Here is a 21252-nt window from a genome sequence, read left to right as displayed (position 1 = left end):
TCTGTGAGGTAATGGAGGTGGACGCCAGACTGAAGCAGGTTTGGGAAAGTGGGGGCCAAGAAACCGAATACCAGAAGTATAATCTCTGTGAAGAAGTTTGGCTGCAAGAGCGGAGAGAGAGAGTGAAGGATTGGTGACTGGAGTGCAATATGGGTTTCAGATAGGGCTTTATTATTGTCATGTTGAAGAACTGTGGGGACTTTAACATATTAAATACCATAGGTGAAGAACCCACTGAGCCAGAGGGAAAGAGAGGATATTATTGATGAAATATGATGAACCCTGACAAAGTGAGATGAGAGAGAACCGAGATAGAAATGAAATGAAATGAAAAGAAATGAAATAAAATGAAACCTCACGGTAGGGTTGGTAGGGAGATAGGTGAGGATATAGGCAAATTTATTTGTACATTTGGTGGCAGCTTAACTTTTCTCTTTGATATATAAGGTACACTTACCTGTTGGCTCTCAAGGGGGAAGTGCTAGGGAAGGAAATCTAAGGGCAGATGGCTTGAGATAACTGCTATGAAGAGTGGAAAAGAGCTGATCAGAACTAGTAGAAAGGTCAGCTGGGTACAACCAAGTAGCCATGAAGGTTGGAGACCACAGTTTTGTGGCTTCAGTGTGAGAGGGTGCATGCTCTTTTCTAGGATTGCCTAGGAGTCCTCGTGGAGATGCAGAGAAGGAGAAAGGGACTCATTCAGGGCTGGGATTTGCCAGACAGGTGCAGTCGAATGATAACAGAGCAAGATGGGAATGCGAGAACAATAGTGTATATATAACAAATAATTCTTGCAATGAGAGAAAACATAGAACATATGATCCCTGACCTCAAGAAATTTAATTTCATTTGGCTGTCCAAAAACAATACAAATAATAAGCTAACAACTGGTATAAACTTGCTTCTAGAAGTCAAATCGATAGCTTCTACATAGTGGTTACCTTTTTAGGGAGGTGTAGAGCCCAGAAGGGAATGCTAGGGCCTTCCATGGTATCTGCACTATTCTGGTTTTTTGCTTTTTGTTTTTTTTTGTTTTTTATCTTGGTGTTTGTCACAAGGGTGTATCACATTTGTGAAAATTCAGTGAGACTATATATTTGACATGTGCGCTTTTATGTGTGTATATATGATAAATAGATAGATATATTCCTATAATATGCTCAGAAAAATTGGTATAAAATTTGCATAAATATGAAACATACCTAACTAGTGTATAAATCAATGTCAAGTGAATATTACAAAGAATCAGTGCTGTTTGAAGTTCATAAGAAAGAGAAATAACTATGATTCGCAATGGTTGCAAAAATATTACTGAGCATTTAACTACACGACAGTCACATTATAGCCACTCACATACACTAGTTGGTTAATCTTCAGATCAACCCTATAGGTAAGTGCTTGTATTATTTTCATTTTAGGTTGAAGGAATTAAGACTCAGAGAGTTTATGTGATTTGCCCAGTTGTACATGGCTTTTCAGTAGTGGAACCAGAATTTAAACCTAAGTTGGCCTGACTGCACTGAGATGCCTACTTACTGCCAATAGGGTCAGGAGAGAATCCATGGAAGTTTATATTATATGAGGAGCAGAAAGTAGAGGAGGAGGAAGTGCAGATTTAAAGGCAAAAATGGATTTGGGGCAGAAAGTTAACTCCTCTGGCTGAAGCAATCAGCTTTGCTTTAATCACCTTCAAAATCTTTTTGTGGGCAGTCTCAGGACAGAATTGCTTGAGAAACGTGAAATGTATCTGCCTGCCTGTTAAAACAGTCACAGTAGATGTAAAACCAAAAATAACCTGTTAAATCTGTTCAAAGTAAAAGCTGTTTTTTTTTTTTAAACATACATAGCACTTTAAAATTATCATGAAATGACTCCCCAGCTGAGAAATGGCATGTGCCTGTTAGCATAAACAATTTGTCAACACACATTGTTTGTTACGCTGTTCACAAACTCACAGTTCTTTCTTCTAGACTTGTGTACTACCTACCTAAAGTACTGAAAATAGAAGTTTGCCATTTCAAAAGAAAGAAAAAAAAATGCCATAACACTATCTTGGAAGCAAGGCATAACTAGCTTCTTCATATGTACTTCTGACCTCAGCTGCTGCTCTTAGGGATGCTGTGAAGAGTTTAGTGTCATCCCGGAACTACAGCAATTAGAGAGGATTACTGTATTGCTGGATGATAAATAAATGAGGCGAAAACTGTTCAGTTGTCTCCCATCACACTGGGCTCTTCCTGCAAACCGCCCTACAGTGCCACCCTCTACTAGAGCTCAGAGTCTCAGGGTTAGAAAGAAACATTGCAAGGGCATCTGGTAGCATCCTCTGCCCAAAGCAGTGCAGAGACCTCCCATCGGCCCACCTCCCATGTAACTCCAACTCACCAGATCTCACATTTGATTTGGATTACACCCCTGCCGAGAACATCAAATCTCAAATGGAGGACCCAGGGGGCTCAGCAAAAAGGTCACCAGATGCCATCTTAAAGGTCTGCCAGCCTTGGCAGCGACTCAGTGCCACCAATTTCCAACTGTGCACCATCTAACAGGCCTCCAACCCTCTGGAAAAGACAGTCCTGAGTGTGCCAACCAGTGAATGGGGATCTAATTTCAGTAAATGAAAGCATGTTCTTATTTGGAAGTAATAGCAGATAATCAACACAACCAGACTTTCCTTTTTTAAGAAGACAACAACAAAATAAAAATATAAAATGGGATTGGGGAGGAGAGTGCAGCTGAAAATCTCACCAAACTCCATGGGGAAGCTGAAATGTGAAGTTTGTGCTAATGTAGCAAATGTTATTGTGATGAAGTGTGAGGGTTTTTTTTTTTTTTTCGTTTTCTTCTTCTTCCTTTTTTTTTTTTTTAATGCCAGGGAGCCATACCATGTATTATCATAGAAATTTAGTCTTCAGAAAGATTTTTAAAGTACTTTAACTCCCAAACCTATGCCCAAATAATCTCTTCATCAATGCAATTATATGAGCTAACATTCTAAATGCTCATATGTGTCAGATACCACATATAAATTTTCATAAATTCTTTCATGTTATCCTAATAATCCTGAAAAGTAGATATTACTTTTTTTAAAGATTTTATTTATTTAACTGAGAGAGAGATAGAGAGAGCATAAGTGGGGGGGGGAGGGGTAGAGGGAGAAGCAGACTCCCTGCTGAGCAGGGAACCTGATGTGGGACTCTATCCCAGACCTGGGATCAAGACCTGAGCCGAAGGCAGATGCTTAACTTAGCCACCCAGGTGCCCCTGAAAAGTAGATATTATTATCACTATTATGCAGATGAAAAACTGGACGATCAGAGAGGTTAAGTACATTACTCAAGGCCTCCTCGCAAGTAGAGATCTAAGACTCATAGTCCGATCTGTGTGGCTCAAAGGCATATGCCCCTTCCTCTGCATTACTCCTCAATTTTATACCCATAATATACAAACTGTCTGTTTTAAACAAGATTTTTATTCTCTTTTAAAATGTTAATAAAAAAGAACATATATAAAGGCATCTAGTCTATCTTCCCAGCTAGACTTAAAGTCCCTCTACAGAACACTTAAATGGCTGACATTCAGTTTTGGTTTGTAAACTTCGCAAGGGCAAGGGATTCATTATATTCCCAAAGTTATTTACAAAGTATCCCATTTCTTTCCTTATAACATCAGCCAAATTCTGACATCAACGAAAATAACCAAAGTTTATTTTTTTCAGGGCAGAATAAAAAAAAAAGGTGATTTTAGATGCAAAATTAGCAACCCATCCAATCAACAATTGTTCTTTGGTAGGATGCACTTTTAGCTTTTAGAAAATGATATCCCAACACACCTACTCTCTGTGTCCTTCTTTCTTCACTTACATGCAGTTCTACAGCATGAGATATATATTTACACCATAGATGTTTTCTTCTGACTTGTCTTTCAGCTATGCATTACTACCTTATTGGTCAATGTTGTATTGGGCATTCAATGGACTGTTTTGTCTCCAAATTTATGAAAAATAGTGTGATAACTGAAAAAATAGAGGATGAAAAAAGGAGATCATAGAGGAATTTCAAACCAAATCTGCTTAAGGAGGATAGAAATGATTCCACGAAGGTGCTGACCAAGAGGAAGAGGCTAGAAAGCAAGCAAAAGCATTTGTTTGGGGTCTTGAGGGATTGCAATCTCAGAGACACAGGGTTGACTGAAATTGAAAGTGTGCTCCAAATTGCAAACAGATAGTGAAGGCTTAAAAAGGCAAAAACCACAAGATTATATAGCTTGTTTTGAAGGAATTATGATTAGTGCTGACAGAGTTAAACTAATACACAAGTGGCTATTTAGTTGATAGATATTACATTATATCTGTTTCCGTGCAATTGTCAAGTTGCAATTGACAAGTCAAAGGTCCAAGGTGTTCCAAAAATTGAAACAGGAGGCTGTGCACAGGCCTTGCTTGCTTCCTCAATATTCTCCCCTCCCTGTTTTGAATGCTTCTCTTAGCAATGCTAACTTCACTTTGGAATCTTCTTTCACGAAGGAATTGACATATAAAATGTAGTTGAAAGAGGAAATGAGAGGTAGAAAAATACCCCAGGTTGGATGAAGTGCTTGTACTTGGAGAAAATGACAGTGATTTCTAACCTTTGAACCTCAGACCACCTGAGGTGAGAATCATTCAGGATTCTGGATAATAAATCACAAATTTGGATAACACTGAACTCATTGAATTGGAATTTCTGAAAACAGGACAAGAAAATTTGTATTCTTAGCAAACATGTCTAATGATTCCTAGATACACTAAAGTTCGAGAAACAACAGCATAAAGAAAAAGGAAGTCCTTTCCATAATTGTGCAAAATTTGCCCATAATTACAAGCACTATTAGTATAGTAGTTGAGGACATGAACTATCTGTCCCATGGACCTGATTTTGAATCCTAGCTCCAAATGTCATTTGACTTTGGCAAATTATTTCACATCTCTAATTTTCAGTTTCTCATCTGTGAGGTTAGAAAAATAATCCTTATCAAAATAAGATGTATAAAATATTTAGCACCGAGCCTGGTTCTCAGTCAACCCTGACAAATGATAATTTTATATGAGTCACAAAGTAGAGTGCTGTCTCCTTTATAAATACCTCCCTCGTTACCTGAGTACAGAGGGAGGCTCTTTCCTTTGGGACCTCTGAACTTTATTGATAGGCAAAACTAAAGTTCAAAAGACCAAAGTTTTGTAGTACATAAGAACTGAGGAAAATTTATTTAAATAGGTAAAAAGAGATCATGTAATCTAACTGACCACCTTGTAATTTACAAGTAACAGTGAATACAAGTTCTAGAAGTCACTCACTTTAAAAAACAAAGCAGATTAATCAGTATCAAAATCTGCTCTGATTAAGCACAATTCTTCAGAATCATTTTCCTTGATTTTACAGAAAAACAAAAACAAAAACAAAAGCCCAAGCACTGTCTCATCATGATGTCCTCACGTGGATTATACCCAGGAGTTTTGCAGGCTGCGCTGCTTTTAAATCTTTGAGCCAGTCTTTATCAGCTTGAAATTTAATGTCCTGTGCACTGCATTCTAGCCTGTTTCACTTTTGAAAATCTAAGCAAAGTGATTGTGCAACTGGCTCACCTTTCTCCCAATTATCTCAGTGCTTTAAGGCACAATTTCTGAGGAAGGACTTCTGTCCATATTGTGAGAGGATGTAGCACAAACAGTTCTCTCTCTCTACTACCCTCTGGATACATCCACATGGTCTATGGGAATGGGGAGTAATAATTATTGCTATGTTATTTTGTTTAATTAGGTTGAACAAAAGTGGGGTATCAGGAGATCATGGATTTGAAAAATGTACTATAGGGAAGGAGGAGAGGGATGAATAGATGGAGCACAGGATTTTTAGGGCAGGGAAAATACTTTGTATGCTACTATAATGATGGATACCTATTATACATTTGTCCAAAACCTTAGAATGTAGGACACCAGGAGTGAAGCCTAATGTAAACTGTAGAGTTTAGGTGATCATGCTGTGTCAGTGTGAGTTCATCAACTGTCACAAATGTCTCACTTTGGTGGGGGATGCAGATAATCGGGGAGATGATGCAATAAGGAGGTACAGTATTGCCCTGGTGGCATATCCAGTTCTGAATACATTGGGCCTCCCGCATACCTCTCTGTGGATCCTCTCGGCTCATGCTGAGCACAAACAGAAATGTAAAGGGGAAAACACTCCATTTTATCCTCTACTCTCTACAACTACCACATACGGCCAGTCACCAAATGTGTGTGGGTTTCCCCCTACCAAGCAGTTCTTCAATACTAGCTGGGTATCCCTACAATTCAATTCAGTTCTGATGCTATCTACCTAGAGTTAGCACAGACCCCACAGGTTCAGGGCTCCGTCCCACAAGGCTGTCCCATCCCCTTCAGACATCAATCACAAGTCCGAGTTATTCCCCGTCTTTCTGATAGCCCTACTATAAATCAGGATTCTCACAACCCCCTCCTCAGGTTTGATGAAATTGCTAGAGCAGCTCACAGAACTCAGGAAAACAGTTTACTTACCAGATTACTGATTTATTATAAAAGGATATAATTTAGGAATAGCCAAATGGAAGAGATGCATAAGGCAAGGTATGTGGGAAAGGGCATGGAACATCTATGCCCTCTCCAGGTACACCACCCTCCCAGCACATAGATGTGTTGGGCAATCTGGAAACTCTTTGAACCCCACGCTTTTGAGATTTTTAGGGAGGCTTCATCATGTAGTTATGCTCAATCATTAACTCAATCTCCAGCCCCTCTCCCCTTTCCAGAAGATGGAGGGTAGGGCTGAAAGTTCTAAGTTTGTAATGATGGCTTGGTCTTTCTGGTGACCAGCCTCCACCTGAAACTGTCCAGAGCCTATTGAGAGTATCCTCATGGGAGCAGAGACACTGCATCACCCAGGAAATCCCACGGGATTTAGGGACTTTGTGTCAGGAACCAGGGTCAAAGACCAAATATTAGGACAAAAGATGCACCTGGTGCTCTTATCTCTTAGGAAACTGCAAGGGTTTTAGGAGCTCCATGCCAGGAACTGGGAGCAGAGACCAACAGATATATTTTCTATTATTTTGCAACAAGTAAAACCCAAACATTTATTCAATATAATCATTTACATGTACTCTTATCTGAGGACAGATTTTGCGTATATCTCCATTGATTTCATCTTGTTGGTTTTAGCTCATTTTTCTGCCAAGGCTTTTCAGCATTCTTCAACCTACATGTTTACTGAAGAGATTTCAGTTATGGATTAAAAAATGTTGACTAAAGATAGGGTCACACACAAATCCTCTCAACCTCTCCACCTCTAACACAGAATGTTGACATCAGTTGTTCAATCACCACCATGTTGGCATAATCTGGTTTTAGTCAACATGTACCAACCCTTAGTGACCATCACTTTTGTGTTTTTGTTTTCACAACTAATATATTTAATTCTTTGGCCTGCAATTTTGCCAGGGATTGTCCATAAGCTTCAAGTTTTGTGGTTTTATTACCCACTTTTATCTCCTTTTAGAAAATGGGAATATTTGTCTCCTGTCAGTTGGCATTATCTTGCTTTCCATGAGCAATCAAAGATTACTACTTAGGGTCCTATGGTAACATCTGCATGCTACTTTAGCAACATGGGCCTTTAGACTTGGATTGAAAGCAACGGAGTATTGTCTTTCTAGATATTTATTTTTCTTGGCACCCATTGTGCTGTAGCTAATTTATTAGGCTTTCAATATGTATAAGACTTTGTACTTAGTGCTGAGGGTGCGGTCGTGCACATGGGCTAAATAGAGAAGCCAGAAATGCATAGGAAATCATCACAGAGTATAACAGTCCCTTAAGGATGCTATGGAAGCCCACGGGGGAGGGAGTGGGTGAATCTGGGGCTAGAGGTGGTGGCACCTCATTAGATCTGCATTTTAGAAAGATGATGCTGGCTGTACTTGAGAAGTGGGCTTCTCAAACTGTAATGTTGCATAGAGTCACCTGGGAATTGACAAAAATGCAGATTGTGACTCACTGTGTCTGGAGAGGGGCCTGCAATTCTGCATCTACCCAGCTCCCAGGTGAAGCTGATGCTGGTGGTCCATGGATTACCCTTTGGGGAGCATGCCTTTATAAAATGGATTAGAAAAAGAGAGGAAGAGCAGGTTGGAAGTCTGGTGGAGTGATCTGGGAGGCAAATGATGGTGGCAAAACTCAGGGACACTTGTTTCGCTCTTTGAAGCCTGGAGATTGATCTCTTTTGTGAGGAACTTGACTACTAAATGGGTATTGAGTATTTTCCTTTCATCTGTCAATAACTGTACAGGCTAAATTAAGGATAGAGGGAGGGAGCTCGACTCCAGTCTTAGTTCTTAGTAACTGGCCTCACTTCAAGCCCAACCGAGGCCTCAGTTATCTCATCTGTAAAACAGAAGATTGGTTGTTATGGGCTGAATTGAACCGTAAAATTCATATGTTGAAGTCCTAAACCCCTGGACATCAGAATATGACCTTACTTGGAAATAGGGTGATAGCAGATGTAATTAGTTCAATTGAGGTCATACTAGAATAGGATGGGCCCCTAATCCAATTGACTGGTGTTCTTATAGAAAGGGGAAATATATACACAGACACATATGCAGGGAGAGTGCCATGTGAATTTTAGAGTTATGCTGCCATGAGGCACAAGACTACCAGAAGCAGGGAGAGAGACCTGGAAGCTCTCCTTCTGGGACAGCTGCAGAGGGGGCACGGCTCTACCAACACCTTGATTTCAGACTTCTAGCCCCCAGAACTGTGAGACAATACATTTCTATATTGTCTAAGCCACCCAGTTTGTGGAGCTTTGACACAGCAGCCCTAGCAAGTTAATACACTGGTTTACACCATGAAGATCACGTTCAGGTCTGACATACTATTCCATCGTCTCCACATATCCTGCAGAAAATCTGAACTAAATGTGGTTATACAGGAAGATTTCTGTTTTCCATCCATTATTCATTTGTGATTTTTCTTTTTAGAGACTTCTTCATTTTTTTTTTTTTTTTTTTGGGTTTTCCTTTATTTTTTTTTTTTTTTTTTAACTCAAAAACATTTTTTTTCCATTTAAAAAAGTATTTAGAACACATCGAACAAGGCGACATTTATTCTGTCTTCTCGTCTTCCGGTGTGGGGTCTGTTGGTGGTTCCTCCACTGTGGCCCTGTGGCTCTCTGAGCCGGTGTTACTCTCAGGGGCCCCTTCCTCAGCTGTACTGTCCACCCCCTCCTGCCCGCTCTCCTTGTCCTCAGGAGTAGACGTGCTTTCTTCACCATTCAATTGGCTTTCTGTAGCTTCTTCAAGGCGTGTCTCCTCTGTCCCCATCGGGATTCTCTTGTCATCTTTCTTCTCCTTGGTCTTCCTTGCAGCTCGCTCTTCCTCAGGAACCATGCTGCTTTGACCAAGTTCAGCTTGCTCTGCTGCCTCTTTCTCCCTTTCCTTCTGCCTTTTTTGAGGCTGTCCCTCTGCCTGTGCAATTTCAGCCGCAGTTTTTTCCATATCCACTCCAACTTTCAAACCACACAAACTTTTAAGTCCGCTGTTCAATGAATCTGTGCTTTCCAGGAATTTCCTCTTCTTTTCCTGGTGTTGCTCCTCTATTTGAAGAAGTTCAGCTTCTAGTTTTCACTGATGAACCATTAAGGACTGGACCTGTCGTTTGAGGACTTGCAATCTAGCTGTTGTGACAACTGACTGAATGTCTGGCACCACCCTCTCACTAAGGATTTCACTGATGAGGCGGCGGTTTCTCTGGAAACGGGTGGTGGCCTTATGCGTCACTGAAAAGCCATCATCAGGATCATCTGGATTTGAGCAGGCTGAACACTCATGTAAGGTTCTCCTTTTTCCATGTGAGACTCTCTGTTGACTTTCTTTCTCTAAAGCAGCTTCTGCATGACTTTTTGCATTTATGTAAGCAAGGTATGAGGAGGGGGGGCGGATTATGATAGGCCTTCATAGATTCATTGTACTCTCTATTTTCTGCTTCATATTCATTTAAATATTCTTGTTTTTCTTCATCAGTGAGATCTCGTCACATGCCACCAATAATCCTGCCAATCTCCCACAACTTTAGATCGGGGTTGGAAGATTTTACTTGGTCCCAGACCTTTCTGCTGCACCTCATGTAGGCCATCAGGGGCTCATCTGGTGGTTTTGGGGGTTTTGGAATCATAATACCAGAAGATGCCATGACCTGACTGTTGGTGCCCGGGTTCCCTCCCAGCCTCTAGTTGTTGCAGGCGAGATGACTGTATGGATTGTATCCCATAAACCCTGGTGGGCGTTTGTGTTGCAGGAGCTGGAGTGGGAGGTGGGGCATAAGATGGTCTTTTTGACATTTTGGAAGATTAAGTTCTCAGTTCCTTAAGAATGAATCTGAGACACCGTGGGCAGAAAAAGCCTCACTTACGTTTCTTACATAGATATTTTACTAATGGACTCAACAGATTCAACCCAAAGAAAATGCCCTCTTGAGGCTCAGGCTGAAAGGGATAGATGCAACACAACTAAAATGCTTCAGAGACAGATTCTGGGACATGCGTGACATGATAGTGGTGGGTCTGTCCTTACCTCAGCAACAAAAACCCTTTTGAGAATCATTTATTTTTGAACGATACAGAAATACTTTAGCAAAGCATGTTAATGGTCCTATGTCATTCCAGCAACAGTAACATCAAACCCATAGAAAACAGAAACAAAGCAACCTATCTCGATATTTTTTTAAACTTTTTTTTACAGTTATCATAGAAGAAACAGAACTGTGTCTTTTATTTCACAATATATGTATCTAATCTAATGTACTCTTTTATTTCTTGGATTCTGAAATTTAAAGAATAGAGAGAAAAAAGAAAAGGCACGGTTTTATAAGACAAAGGGAATTTTTCCCTATTTAAAAGGACAAGAACCCTCCCCCAGCAACCCCTTTAGGAGCATTAGGCTCTGATACTTCTGGAAAAAGGAAAGGATTTGGAATGAAAGGGGCTAAACAAAGAACCCCAGAGGGGAATGGAATTCGTGGAATAGTAATGTTGTCTTCTGGGTAGGAGGAGAACTGAGCAGAGCATCCAAACTGATCCTAGTACTTCCCTTGCCAAACATGGGCATTTGGTAGGAGATCTTATTATTACAATTATGATTAATATAAGATTATATCAGAGTGTCTTGTTCTCTCATCTACAAAACAGAGGTAGACTGCCTCCCAGACATAGAATATAAAAAGGATGGCAAGCATTCCATAGAATGAGATTTGATTTTTTTTATTAAATGTCTTGTATCCCTGGAAAGATATGCTTCAATAATAATAGCAGAACCATTGACTGAGCATGCTGAATATACTACTAGGCACTGGAAAGGGGTTTTGCATACTTTTTTCTCATTTGGTCCTCAGAACAACCCTACTAGATACATGTGTTTTAGCCTTACTTGAGAGATGGTAGAATCTGAGGCCAGAGATATTAATTAACTTTTTCGATGTTGAAAGGCCAAGAAGGCACAGAGCCAGGATTCAAATTCACATCTCTCAGCTCTGTAGGGATCCCAGATGCAGGACTCATGGGCTGCAAAGCTCACTGCTGTGCCAGGACAGACACTACTAATTGATTATAGCACTCACTTTGGAATTTCTCTGGGCTGACAATACTGATGGTAGAGAGTTAAACCAATTTGCCCTGCTAATTAGCCTGTGCTCCCTAACAGTGGTCCTGATGGCCTCATCTTCAGAGATTCTGATTCAGTAGGTCTTGGGTTGGACCCCAAATCTTTATTTTAAGGATTTTCTAGATGTTTCTGATGACAGCCAGGTATGATATCCACTACTTTCTGCACCTATGTTCTGTGAGGCCAGGTCTTTTCTGTTTGTCTATTTGTTTTGTCTGTGGGTTTCTGAAATAAATGCAAAAGCTATGGCAATAATCTTGGGTGGGAGAGGCACCTGTTGACTGCTGCTACTTATAGAATGACTACTTCATGAAAGGCGGGTCTAGTGCCTTCTTTTTCTTTTGTGAACCACCAAAACGCTGGAAGGGAGACCTAGTCATACCCTTCTGTGCCAAGTACGCGGTGAATTTTAGAGATACCTGAGTGTCCTCCCTCAAATATGACTGTGATGAGCTTGAAGGGAAGAAAGACCCTTTAGCTATGCTCCAAGAAGGCCCTGCTTGGAGGAGTATAGAATATAAATAAGAATAAGTGAAAATCTTATAATTTATGATTCATTATTAATCCCACTCCTTTAATTCATAAAAAATTAACTAACACTGTTCCCCTCCCCCCCAAAAAATTACTACATGTAGTAGATTACAAACGTGATGAAAAGCAGCAGCAATACCCCATTAATAGTTATAAATGTCTCAAGGCTTATATTCCTCATCTATTTGGAGAATCTGCCTAAGTAATTAAAGAGTAAGGGGAATTAAAAAGATGAAAAATATCAGGAAAACAGGGTGCATGGAAGTTATCAACACTATTTTACTTCTACTGTTACTTCTTAATGGCTTAATTTTCCATGGACATTTTAAAAATGTAAATTTCTAGATTAAAGAAAAAAGCCCCAGACTTCATTATCTTCCCAGCAAAACAGGTATTTGTCAAACAGTAAACTTACATCTTTGGCTTCTCCACAAGGTACCGAAAGTGTTTACTTCCAATGATTTTCACCACTGTCTCAGGCATTGCTTCTGATCCACAGGGAGTCTCCCAAACAGAAGGCATGCTTCTTCTCAAAGCCCTTTCAAATCCTTGGGTTGGAAAATAAGTAAATCTTTCTTCCTCTTGATTTCCCATTAGTCAGTTTAGCATCCTTGTCAATATTAACAAAAATAATAGCAGGACCAAGTGCTTTACCTATCTTATCTCACTTGACATTCCTAATAAAGGCATGAGTAAGATGTTCTTAATTACTATTATCATTCTTGTCTTAGAGTTGAGGGAACAGGCATAATGTAGTTATGTAATCTACTCAGTAGCATAGAATCAGTAATGAGCAGAATTGGGAATCCCACTCAAGAGGTCTGCAAAACAGGTCTACTGAGCCATTTGGAAACTCTACCTTCTTGATACCAGATGGGATTCTTGTGAGGTCAGAGAGGAAACCAGGGCTTTAGTGGGTTATATGAAGATCTTATGTTCAGCTCTCACGCTCAGTTTCCCTTCTTACAAAACTGGGATAATTCCAGTTCTACTTTCTGGGACTTAGGGTGAATCCAATAAGATAATGCATCTGAAGGAGTGCTGTACATAGGAAAGGGGGATTTTTGTTGTTATTGTTGGTGTGTGTTTCTGCAATAATCTGGTGAATCTGAAATTGAGATCCTGTATTAGATAAATACTGGGTGTTTATACAGGTCTGAGGCCAAGGGCAACTTAGAAGTTCTATAAACCTGGCCCCAGGCTGATCACTCTCTTTCAGAGACCCTCACAGACTGAAAGCTCTTCAGAGATCATTCTAATCCAAATGCTGGATTTACAGATTGGTAAACCAAGACCCAGAGGCGGTGTATCATTTGAGCAAACTCACAAAGCGAGTGTGACTAGACCCGTTTCTAGTGCTCAGGTCTGAGGTAGACCAGCGCTTTTCCCAGGACCCCAGCTTCACTTAGTGTATGGTCTGCATGAAAGAAAGACCTGCTCTGAGAGGGTAGCCCTATCCAGCGGGACCTGCAGCCTCTTTGAAGCTGTCTGGAAACTTCAAGGACCACAGTTTGTGACTGTGGGGGTCCCCTTTCTGCCCAGCAGCTGCGCATCAGTCCTGAGCCCTTTCCTGGGATAGAACAGAGGGGTTGGCCTTACCGCTGAGGCGGTGTTTCCCCACCCAGGCAGCTCAGGGGTACTCCGTCTGTTTTCTCCCCAGGATCGAGACCCTCGGCGACCTGCAGGGAGCAGGGCGGGCGATAGGAGCCCAGGAGTCAGGCCAATCACAGGGCCCGACTCGTGGGGCTGCTCTTGCCCGGGTCGCTAAGGACGCAGAGGCTGTTGCTGGGCGGGGACCAAGTTTCCGTTCCCCGGAGGGTGGCTGGGGCCTCCTCCGCGGGGCGCCTGAGAGCTCCTGCAGACAGGCGAAGAGTATCTGTTCTCAAATCTGTGCTTTGGAGCTTCTCCAAGATCTGTGAGCATTTTTCTTGAAGCTCATCTCGCTCACCTGTGTAGTCACGCTTGTCCCGCTCTTTCCCTTAAGCTTCATTTTTCCTTGGTGAGATTGGCAGGTAATTGGAATCTTGCACTTGTCCCTTCAAATCCAGGCCCTTCCACTGTATGGCTTTGGATAAATCCCTTCTTTCCTCTGAGGTTCAATTTCCTTATCTGTAAAACGAGGAAAAGTAGTAACACAGACGTAAAGGTAAATCGGCGATGAAATTAGAGTATAAAAAATTAATTTTATGGCAGATCCCTCATTTGAACCAGACAACTATCCTTACCTTATACGTTAACAATTACCAGTAACATAATTTTATTTATTTTTTAAGGATTTTTTTTATTTATTCGAGAAAGAGAGAGAGAGTGTCAGAGGCTGAGGGAGAAGCAGGCTCCCCGCCCAGCAGGGAGCTGGATGGGGGACTCAATCCCAGGACCCTAGGATCATGACCTTAAGCAGACACTTAACCAACTGAACCACTCAGGCGACCCTATATTTTAAAATTAAAAAAAAATAGGGCTTGGGGTGTTGAGTAATTACCCAAGACCCCACTGAAGCAATTGACAGAGCCTAGATTTGAAAATATATATTCCTACACCTCCCAAATTTCCAGAAAATTTTTGTTATGTTTAAAGACTTCAGCAAACATGGGTAAAGACACTTTAAATTGACTCCAAAGTGGTGCTACTATTTCCAGCTGCAGCAGCCCCAGCATCCATATTGCCTGCCTCCCACCCTCTGGCTCCACTGTGCTTTGTGGTTCTGTATCATCTACTGGCACATGCAGTGTGGTGATATACTCAGCTCCCCTCTAGGGCTCACTCTCTAGTGAGCAAGACACACAGGCACATTCTGTGCTATACAAAGTACCTCAGAATAGAGGAAAGAGGGCAGCTCCCTATTTACTCTTCCAGCCCAGCTTCACAGGTCAGTCCTCCCAAGGCACAATTCTGATAAGCCCCCTCGAACCCAAGGTCTCAAAGGACTCCCACCAGTCAAAGAGGTTGTCCATGGTTTCAAAGTCTTCTATGACCTATCCTCAGGCTAGCTCTCTAGTTTGATCTCCCACTACTTCTTCCAGGCTTGCTATATTCCATCCCACCCGGTTTCCCAACTGGCTTGAATCTGTCTCTTATTTTCCTGCTTCTGTGCCTTTTCCATTCTGTTCTCTCCTTACAGGACCTTCTGTTTACTCACTGTGGCAGCCTGCAATCCATTCTTTAAGTTTCATCTCAAATGGTCAAGAGTATACACTTGGGAATCAGATACCTTAGGTTCAAATCCTAGCTGTGCTAGTTCAAAGGGATCTTTGGCAAATCACTTAAAGTCTTTGTGCCTTAGCTTCCCTCTTCTATAAAATGAGGATGACTTTTTGTGAAGATTAATTGAGTTATATAAGTAAGGTACTTAGAACAATGGCTGACACATAATGAGCAATATTAATGTTTGCTATCATCATTATTATAATTATCTGTCCAGAAGCCAAGTCAGATCCCAGAAGCTGAAAATGGTTTCTCCATTCTCTGTATAGTTTGTGGTTTCTCTCTTTTATAAAATGTATCTTTCTTTGCCTGATAGTATGACTATTTGTTTGCACTGGTTTCCATACCTTCCTGTACTATGCTTGTGGTAGGCTGAATAACGGCCCCCCGGACATCCATGTCCTAATCCTTAAAAACCTGTCAATTTTATCTTCTGTGGCAAAAAGGACTTTGAAGATGTGATTAAGTTAAGAATCTTGAGGTGGGGATTACTCTGGATTATCCAGGTGGGTCTTAAATACAATTGCAAGAGTCCTTAGAAGAGGGAGGCAGAGGGATATTTGACTACAGAAGAGGAAGGAGGAGATGTGACCATGAAAGCAAGAGGTTGGAATGATTTAAAGAAGGGGTTTGGGCCAAGAAATGCAGGTGGCCTCCAGAAGCTAGAAAAGGACTCCAGAAGAAACCAGACCTGGCTAACTCCTTGACTTTAGCCCAGTGAGACTGATTTTGGGCATCTGGATTCCAAAACTCTAAGAGAATAAAGTTGTATTGTCATGACCTGCCAAGTTTGTGATAATTGATGATAGCAGCCATAGGAAACAAATGCAATGCTATTGAAGGACCCACTTCTTTAAAGAACTGATCTCACTCTGTGGCTTATGTAGGCCAAACAGAGTTCTTATTGAAGACCAATGTACAGGTGTTGGATGACAAAGAAGCCTTCTATCTGTTGGGGTCACTAAAGTGTGAGGATAAGGTATTGAGGCTGTTGGCAGATATTTATGTCAATACATAAATATCTTTTCAGCAGATGAGATGGAAGCCAGATCAGAGCTGAAAATAGAACCAGTGTGGGAAGGGGATGAGAGCAAAGAGCCTGGATCCAGCTATGCCTGAAGCTAGAAAGATTCTAGAACTTCCAAACACAGAAGTGAAAAATTTCCCTCTTTCTTAAGATATTTTGAGGTGAGCTTTGTTAATCTTTACCCAAAGAGCCCTGGTGAATGCAGAGACTTTCAAACTTCAGGTTGCTAAGGTTCATATGTGGGGTGCAGTTAACTGATTCAATGGCATTTTAAGTTTCATTGTTAATTCTGTGATAAAGCTTGGAGAAGTAAATCAATTTTGATCAAATCAGATATTCTACTAAAGACTCTCCTTTGACCTTATCTTGACTTAACGATTTTATAAATGCCAACTTGAAACACAATGATATAATAGGGAGGCTTTTCGTTGCAGCTCTTCTGTCAGTTTGAAGGTATTTATTTGAAATGTGATATATTCTTTCAGACCCGAGGGAACCTCTGCTTTGCTGTTTCCTAGCCAAATGACCTTGAATAAGCAATTTCACTTTTATCTTTGAGGTGGAGACAAACAATAATTACCCTGAAGATTGCTATTGGGATTGGAGATAATATTCTTAGAGCCCCCGGCATGGAATAAGCTTTCATAAATTGCATTCTTGTTCATAACAGTAGCAGCTAACATATAGTGAATATTATGTGCCAGACATTGTGCTAAAAGCTTTCCATTTGGTATCTTATTTAATCTTCACAACAATCTTTTGAAATAAGGACTTAGTATCCCCATTTTAGAGATGAGGAATCTGAGGTTTAGAGAAGATAACTTGTTCAGAGGGAATGTAGCTAGGAAGACTCAGAGCTGCAAAAAAATCCGGGTGTGTCTGATTCTAGATGTACCTTTATAGCCACTACTCTTTACCTCCTCTGTGGCAGTTAGCCATTGTTGTTGTTGTTATTATAATTATTACTATTATTATTATTATTGTTTTCATAGGCACTGCTTTAAGGTTTTAGTTCCCTTTGAGAATGCTGATTCTATGGTAGAATTCTTAAGGAGGAGTGGCCTCTTCTTATCTGGGATTTTCTACTTCACACTCTGGTTCATGAAATGACACAACCAGGAAACGTCTCTCCAGTGGTTTATATTAAACAAGGCAAAACAAAAAGCTATGTAATAAATGTCTCCAGAAGATTAAATACTGTGGTTAAAACTTTCCTTGAATTCAACAGCTTTAGATTACAAGTCACCAGAGAAAGATTCCAGAGAAACATCTTCCAACAGAGTCGGCTCTCTTTCTTTCCCCAAAGAAAGATGAATAGCTATAATAAGGAAACGGAAGAATGCTCCCTCCTAAAACTTCATGATTTTACATTTACCATCAAATAGAGTAAGGAAAAGGAGAAAAAAAATTGTCTCCAATGTTTTGTTTTTGCCTATATAAGTCAAAGTAGAATGAGTTTATAAACAGGAAGCAATAAAACACTGCTTTTTTGGGGCGCCTGGGTGGCTCAGTTGGTTAAGTGGTCGACACTCTATTTCAGCTCAGGTCATGATCTCAGGGTCCTGAGATTGAGGCCCAGTGTCGGGCTCTGTGCTCAGTGCAGTCTGCTTGAGATTCTCTCTCTCCTTCTGCTCTTCTCCCCTGACTCTAAAATAAATAAATAAATAAAATCTTTTAAAAAGATTAAAAAAATAAAACACTGCTTTTTTTTTAACAGTTTAATCATAGATCTATAAAAATGAAGGATTTTGCATTGAGGTCCCTGTTCAAAAAATAGAGGGGACAGATACTGACATTAAACTGAGCTGTACTGCAAAGAATTTGGAGCATTACACTTTTTTCCCCCCTAAGAAACATACAGAACCCAAGCCAATGACCTTTATGACTAATGGAGGACTTCAGGTAAAAAGAGCAACAACAGGCTGATTTTAGAACAGAGTGCAAACATGGCCAAGTTTCTTTTCCTTTTTAAAACCCCTGTCATGGCTCTGGAGAAACAAGATCATGTAGCATACTCATTAGATGAGCCAATTTTGGGCCCTACATTAATTTACTAGGGTTGCCATAACAATGTACGACAAAGTGGGAGAATTAAACAACAGAAATTTATTATTTTACAGTTCTGGAGGCTAGAAGTCCAAAAAGGTGTCAGTAGGGTTGGTGCCTTCTGAGGGTGGTGTGGGAGAATCTGTTCCATGCTTGTGTCTTCTTGCTTTTGGTGGTTTACTGACAATATTCGGCATTCCTTGGCTGGTAGACTATCAGCCTCTATGTTTGCTCACTAGTGTTCTCCCTGTGGCACATCGAACCCACTCTACTCCAGGATAACGTCATTAACTAATTGCCTGTGCAATCACCCTATTTCCATATAAGCTCACATTTTAAGATACTGGGGGTTAGGATTTCAATTTGGAGGGGATAGAGTTTGCTGTCAACTCAATGTTTGTGGCCCCCCAAAAATTAATATGTTGAATTCCTAATCCCCAATGTGATGGTATCAGAGGTGGGGCCTTTGGGAGATAATTAGGTTTAAGTGAGGTCATAAGGGCAGGGCCTCATGATGGAATTAGTGCCCTTATAAAGAAATGAAGGGACGAGTGCTCCCTTTCTCTCCGGCCAGTGAGGGTACCACAAGTCGTACCTCTACAAAAGGAAGGAGGCCGTCTCTCAGAACTGAATTGGCTGGCTCCCTGATGTTGGACTTCCAGACTTCAGAACTGCGAGAAATGAGTGGTTGTTATTTATGTTATTTAATCTGTGGTATTTTTGTTATAACACTAAGACACAGTTCAACCCAATACAAGCCCTAACTGCTTGGGCTCCAAACCTGGCTCTGTGCTTAGGATGGTGTTACTTCAGGCAATCTGTAACTTTAACTACAATAATGGAAGGTCAAAAGGAATTAACAAATGTTTAGAACAGTGTTTGGTATCTGGTAAGAATTTGTTGCTGTTAGCCTTACTTCCTTAATATAATATGCACACCCTTTATTCTAGCTCCCTTGATTCGGGTCTTGCCCACTTCTCTACCCTTGTCTCCCACCCTCTCTCTCTCTCTCTCCCCACCTAATTAACTGAAGCTGCCCCATATTACCTGAAGTTCTTGAAAGCTTCCGTAAGTTTTATCTCTTATGCCTTTGCAGAGGTGGTTGTGTTTGCTTGAAATGTCTTCCTTATGGCCCCATTTCTAACGTTGAAGATAAAGTCAAATGTTACCAACTCTGTGAACCTATCTATACTCAATATCCCCAGGCAGGTAGGTGTGCTCTCTTCAGTAAACCAGCAGTCTTACCACCCACAACTCTTCACTATAATTACTGGTTCAAGGTCTTTCTCCCCTGCTGAGTTGCTCCTGTTGATGGTGAGTGCAATGTCTTATTCGTTATGTGGGCAGTTCTAAGCACAGTGCTGGTACCTAGTACATGATCATGAATACATGTTGGGTAATTTTTAATAGTATAATAATGATAATGTTAAGTAACCACAATTTAACAAAGGATAGCATCTTCTGTTTATTTAAGGTTTACTATGTGCCAGTCACTGAGGGAGACACTCATATAATTTCAATAGTGATTCGATAAGGGATATGTCATTTTTTTGTTCTGCTGATAAGGAATCTGGTCTTGAGTGCTGGATTAGACAGGAGTATTTGTGGTAAATGGCAGAAACTCAACTAAAGTAAATTCTAGCAAAAGGTGTGTTTGTCATGAAACTCAAGTGCAGAAATGAACAGCCCTCTGACACAGTCAGGGACATGGAGGAGAATTCTCTTTTTCTAACCCTTGTTTCTGCTGCTCTCTGTGCATCAGCATCAGTTATTCTTTTCTCTACTGTACATTGCTGTTTTCCGATCCCAAGACCACAGGAAGGAAAATCACCCATAACAACTCATGAGTTTACATCATTTCCATTCAAGAGACCAGTACACCTAGAATTTCTTAGTCCCATTTACTAGGGGAAAATTATGGTTGGCCTAGTTTGGGTTAGGAGACATTTGAACAAATAATTTGTTGCACAGGGAGAAAGGAGGTAAAAGCAGAATCATGAATTGCTGGAAAAGCCCTTAGCTCTGGAGAAGAGCTAGTATCCAGAAAGTTATGAAGTACAGGAATCTGGTAGTGATTAACCAGATAGGAGGTTGAATAACTTGCCCAAGTTATGGTCTTGTGGCAAATAAATGGTAGAGCAATGGTTCAAATTCATATCTGTGTGACTCTAAAGCATTACATCTTCTCCTTGGAACATGGGTTTTTAATCTTTATAGTATAATACAAGAGGCCTGGAAAAATGTGGCTGTATTCAAAGGTTCTAGAGAATGACCACAGAGAAGTTTGAAACCACAGAAAGCATTCTGGCCACCTCTGCCCTGGATTGTTAGGAACCTTACTTGCTTTTAGGTTTGAACATCTCTAAATCACAGAATCTCAAGGTTGAAACGATCATCACAAGTTACCTTACCTTGTCTAATCATTCCTCCACCCAGCCAGATGGAGCATGGATATTCTTTATAACATGCTTGCCTAGTGATTCTGAAGGCCTCAAAGAGTGTGGTAGAAGAATTCAGAGTATTGACTCCGAGGCCAGAAGGCTTGGGTTCAAATCTCAACCCTGTCATTTACTATTGCATGTCTTTGGGCAGTGGGCTTAGCATTTATGCCTTAGTATCCTAATCTGTGAAAGGATGATGATAACAATTATATCATTCTTTTTTTTCAAAGTGGTACTTATTGTGCACTTATTATATGCAGGCCCTCTTCTTAGTGTTTTATATTTTCTAAC

At 40.6% G+C, this 21252-nt stretch overlaps 1 protein-coding gene and 1 pseudogene across 1 annotated transcript in view; both read right to left on the bottom strand.

Annotated features, from left to right (window-relative positions):
- CUNH1orf87 (chromosome unknown C1orf87 homolog) overlaps positions 1-12765 on the bottom strand; it is a 76158-nt gene extending 63393 nt beyond the window's left edge. Inside the window, exon 1 of the mRNA XM_032416646.1 lies at positions 12659-12765. Within this exon, the coding sequence (XP_032272537.1) occupies positions 12659-12765 (107 nt within the window). The remainder of the gene's footprint in view (positions 1-12658) is intronic.
- On the bottom strand, positions 9160-10439 carry LOC116639913 (annotated as a pseudogene).
- Positions 12766-21252: the final 8487 nt, after the last annotated feature.

The sequence above is a fragment of the Phoca vitulina genome, unplaced genomic scaffold (assembly GCF_004348235.1).
Source record: "Phoca vitulina isolate PV1807 unplaced genomic scaffold, GSC_HSeal_1.0 scaffold2, whole genome shotgun sequence".
NCBI classification, from domain to species: Eukaryota; Metazoa; Chordata; class Mammalia; order Carnivora; family Phocidae; genus Phoca; species Phoca vitulina.
The sequence above is the reverse complement of the archived record's forward strand: the minus strand, read 5'-3'. Positions and strand labels throughout refer to the sequence as shown.